General features: G+C 45.6%; 1 protein-coding gene across 2 annotated transcripts in view; it reads left to right on the plus strand.

The window, feature by feature from the left end:
* The first annotated feature begins 3561 nt into the window (after positions 1 to 3561).
* The window catches only part of Bbs5 (Bardet-Biedl syndrome 5), a 42226-nt gene continuing 42049 nt past the window's right edge, over positions 3562 to 3738 (plus strand). For both annotated transcript variants that reach the window (XM_013030735.1, XM_013030742.1), the window contains exon 1: positions 3562 to 3687. In XM_013030735.1, coding sequence (XP_012886189.1) covers positions 3629 to 3687 — 59 coding nt within the window. In that variant the 5' untranslated portion in view covers positions 3562 to 3628. The remainder of the gene's footprint in view (positions 3688 to 3738) is intronic.

The raw sequence follows: 3738 nt of genomic DNA on the forward strand, positions 1-3738 counted from the left end.
GGAAAACAAAGGAAGGGGTGACAAAAAAAGAAGCATTTTATGCTGGATTCCAGTGGCTCACACCTATAATCCTAACTGCTCAAGAGGCTGAGAGTGCTAACCTTGAGCAAAAGATTTCAGAGATTGCACCCAGGCCCTAAGTTCAAGCCCCAGGACTGGCGTGTGCGTGCACACACACACACACACACACACACACACACACATGCATTTTTACTTATAAACTGATTGAAGGCTGGGAATGTGGCTTAGTGGTAGAGTGGTAGAGTGCTTGCCTGGCATGCATGAAGGCCTAGGTTCAATCCCTCAGCACCACATAAACAGAAAAAGCTAGAAGTGGTGCTGTAGCTCAAGTGCTAGCCTTGAGCAAAAGAAGCTCAGAGACAGTGCCAAGGCCCCGGGACTGGAAAAAGAAAAATAAAAAAAGAAAGAAAGAAAAGGCTGATTTGTTGAAATTGAAACCTAAGGATAGAAAAATGTTTTGCAAAATGATTAATAATAAGCTATACATAATTCCAGATATTTTCCTTGCTTTTACTATGTATTGAAGTTTGAACTCAGGTTTGAGCTCTCATTTGGCTTTTTCTACCACTTGAGGCTCAACCCCACTTTAAGATTTTTGCTAGTTAATTAGGACTTCACCTGGACTGATTTCAAAATACAATCCTCAGATGTTAGCCTCCTAAGTAGTTAGGAATATAGGCATGAGTCACCAGCACCTAGCTCCTTGTTTTTTTGTTTTTTGTTTTTTTTTTGGTTGGTCATGGGGCTTGAACTCTGGGTTTGGGTGCTGTCCCTGCGCTCTTCAGCTCAAGGCAAGTGCTCTACCGCTTGAGCCACAGCTCCACTTCCTGTTTTTTGTTTTCGATAGAGGATACATTGGAGCAGTGCTGTAACCTGCCTGAAACCAACACCACCGTCTGTGCAGAATATATAAATGACTGTACTTAGTTTTGGTAGGTTGGCCATTATAGAAATACTTTCATTTTATAAGTGAAATTGAACTTAAAGCCTGCCCATTTTCCTAATGGAGGCTAGGTTAGTACTATTGAAGTAGGTTATGTCCTTAAGCCTGAAGCCTGACCGAAGTAACACCATTTTGTCCCCCAAAGGAAAAAAAGCACCTGACCCCCAGAGCTGTTGTTCTGCGGAAAAACTGCAAGTTGTTTGCTCAGCGAGGTTTTATGAAAACCCCCCAAATTGTTCCATCCCAGTATTCTGGGAACCAAGTCTAAATTGACTAATAATGCTTCTGTATGTGCTTCACAAAACAAAATACCTTACTTGTTTATCAAAAAGGTGCATTTTTCCCCTTGAAAAGACTGTTTCTGACCTGTCTCAGGGCTGCATGATTTGGGAAGCCTATATCTCAGTCTTTGCCACTAATATTTGCAATAAAGTGGTCTATAATTTGGTTTATTGATTCTGGCATCCTTTGTTTTCTCCCTGATTGGATTACAACAGTATAAATATAAATCTAGGCATATAACCTGAGAGGCTGAGAGTTTTAGATGGGGAGGATCCAGGCAGAGAAAAACAAAAAGAAAAGTAAGAGGTACATTCTCTGATTTCCTAGTTGGGTACTTGGCCGTTGGTAAATAGGGAGATGGAAGGCTGGAATGCTGGAGTAATCTGCCTTCATAATGACAAAGATAAGGGTAATTACAAAGAATATGCAGGATGAGGATAATTATAAAGAACATTTATAAAAATTTTATTTTCTGCAATTAACCACAAAAAAGCTGAAGTAGAGCTGTGGCTCAAAAAAAAAGCCAGATTTTTATATTCACTTCCACATTCAATAATGCATCATGTAAGTCTTTGGAAACAGTGGAAACCACTGAACATTCCATCCACTGAAGACACACAGGGATCCTCACTCTCAGTGAGTCCCTGGTTTAAAGAATTGTCATAAGCCCAGTGCCAGTGGCTCACGTCTTAGCTACTCAGGAGACTGAGATCTGAGGATCACAGTTCAAAGCCAGCTGGGGCAGGAAAGGCTATGAGACTCTTATCTCCAATTAACCACCAAAAAAAACAGAAGTGGTGCTGTGGCTCAAGTGGTAGAGCACTAGCCTTGAGCTGAAGAGCAGAAAGGCAACACCCAGGCCCAGAGTTCAAGCCCCAAGACTGACAAAAAAAAAAAAAAGAAGAAGAATTGGGGCTGGGAAGGTGACTCAGTGGTAGAGCGCTTGCCTTGCATGCATGAGGCCCTGGGTTCCATTCCTCAGTACCACATAAACAGAAAAAGCTGGAAGTGGTGTGGTGGCTCAAGTGGTAGAGTGCCATCCTTGAGATAAAAAGAGCTGAGAGGCAGCCTCCAGGTCCTGAGTTCAAGCCCCAAAGGAAACAAAACAAAATGAAAAAGCCAGAATTTTATATTCACTTCCACATTCAATGATGCATCTTGTAGTCTTTGGAAACAGTGGAAACCACTGAGCATTCCATCCACTTAAGAACACAGGGACCCACAGACCACTGTCTGAGCCCCTGATTTAAAGAATTGTAATGAATGAAAGAAAAGATTAGGCGCCTTAATTCATAGGAAGTCAACATGTTTATTGGGTGCCTACTGTGTGCATGATATTGTTCACTAGATATACCAAATGTCTGTCCTTAGTTTAGACCTCAATGACAAAGGATCGGTCATGCAGAATCTGGGAACACTGCAACCCACACAGGGAAGCCAGTCCTGCAAAGGCTCAAGCATATCTGGCTGGAGTCCGGCCAGAAGGAGCAGTGCCTGGGGAAGAGAGACTGCCCAAGGTCCAGAGCCAGATTAGCGGATCAGGCAGGATCTGTTTTGTTTTGTTGTTCTTATTGTTGTTTTGGACTGATTCTGGGGCTCGAACTCAGGGCCTGGGCGCTGCCCCTGAGTTTTTGTGTTTAAGGCTGGCATTCTACCACTTGAGCCACAGCTCCACTTCCAGCTTTTTGCTGGTTAGGACTTTCAAGGGAGACTTGGCTTCGAAGCACAATCCTCAGATCATAGCCTCCTAACTAGCTAAGCCTACAGGCATGTCACCCCAGGCTCCAGGATGTTGTTTTTGTGTGTGTTTGTGTGTTGTTTTCTGCTGGTCCTGGGGCATGAACTCTAGGCCTGGGCGCTGTCTGTGAGCTTCTTTTGCTTAAGGCTAGTGCTCTAGCGCTAGAGCCACAACTCCACTTTGGCTTTTTCTGATAGTTTATTGGAGATAAGAGTCTCACAGACTTTCCTGCCCTGGCTGGCTTCTAACCTCAGATCTCAGCCAGATCTCTGAGTAGCTAGGATTACAGGCAGGAGCCACTGGTGCCAGCTGGGCTGTTTTGTTTTGTTTTTAGTTTGGTTTATTTTGTTGTTGTTGTTTTTTAAATAGAGCTTTAAGTCTAAGTTTCCTGAGATGGTAGAAGAACAGCGGGAGGGGTGGAATGGCTAGAGGAGGTCAGTTTGGAGGCCAGGACGGCAGCCCCCACCTCCAGCCACAAATCCACTTAACGACGCGCTGACGTAGGAGAAGGCGTGCACGCTCCCCGCAGGAAGTTTGGGTCTCGTCGCCCGCCGTAGACGTCGTCGTGAAGGGAGCCTGTTGCCGTGGAGTCCGGGAGACGCTCAAGGCCTCCTCCGCCGGGGAGGCCGCGGGGCCGGGGCGTCATGTCGGTGCTGGACGTGCTCTGGGAGGACCGCGAGGTCCGCTTCGACTTATACTCGCAGTGAGTCTCCGAGCTTCCCCCGGGGCCCGGGGCCGGTGGCGGGCGCCGCGG

The sequence above is a fragment of the Dipodomys ordii genome, unplaced genomic scaffold (genome assembly GCF_000151885.1).
Source record: "Dipodomys ordii isolate 6190 unplaced genomic scaffold, Dord_2.0 Scaffold5, whole genome shotgun sequence".
NCBI classification, from domain to species: Eukaryota; Metazoa; Chordata; class Mammalia; order Rodentia; family Heteromyidae; genus Dipodomys; species Dipodomys ordii.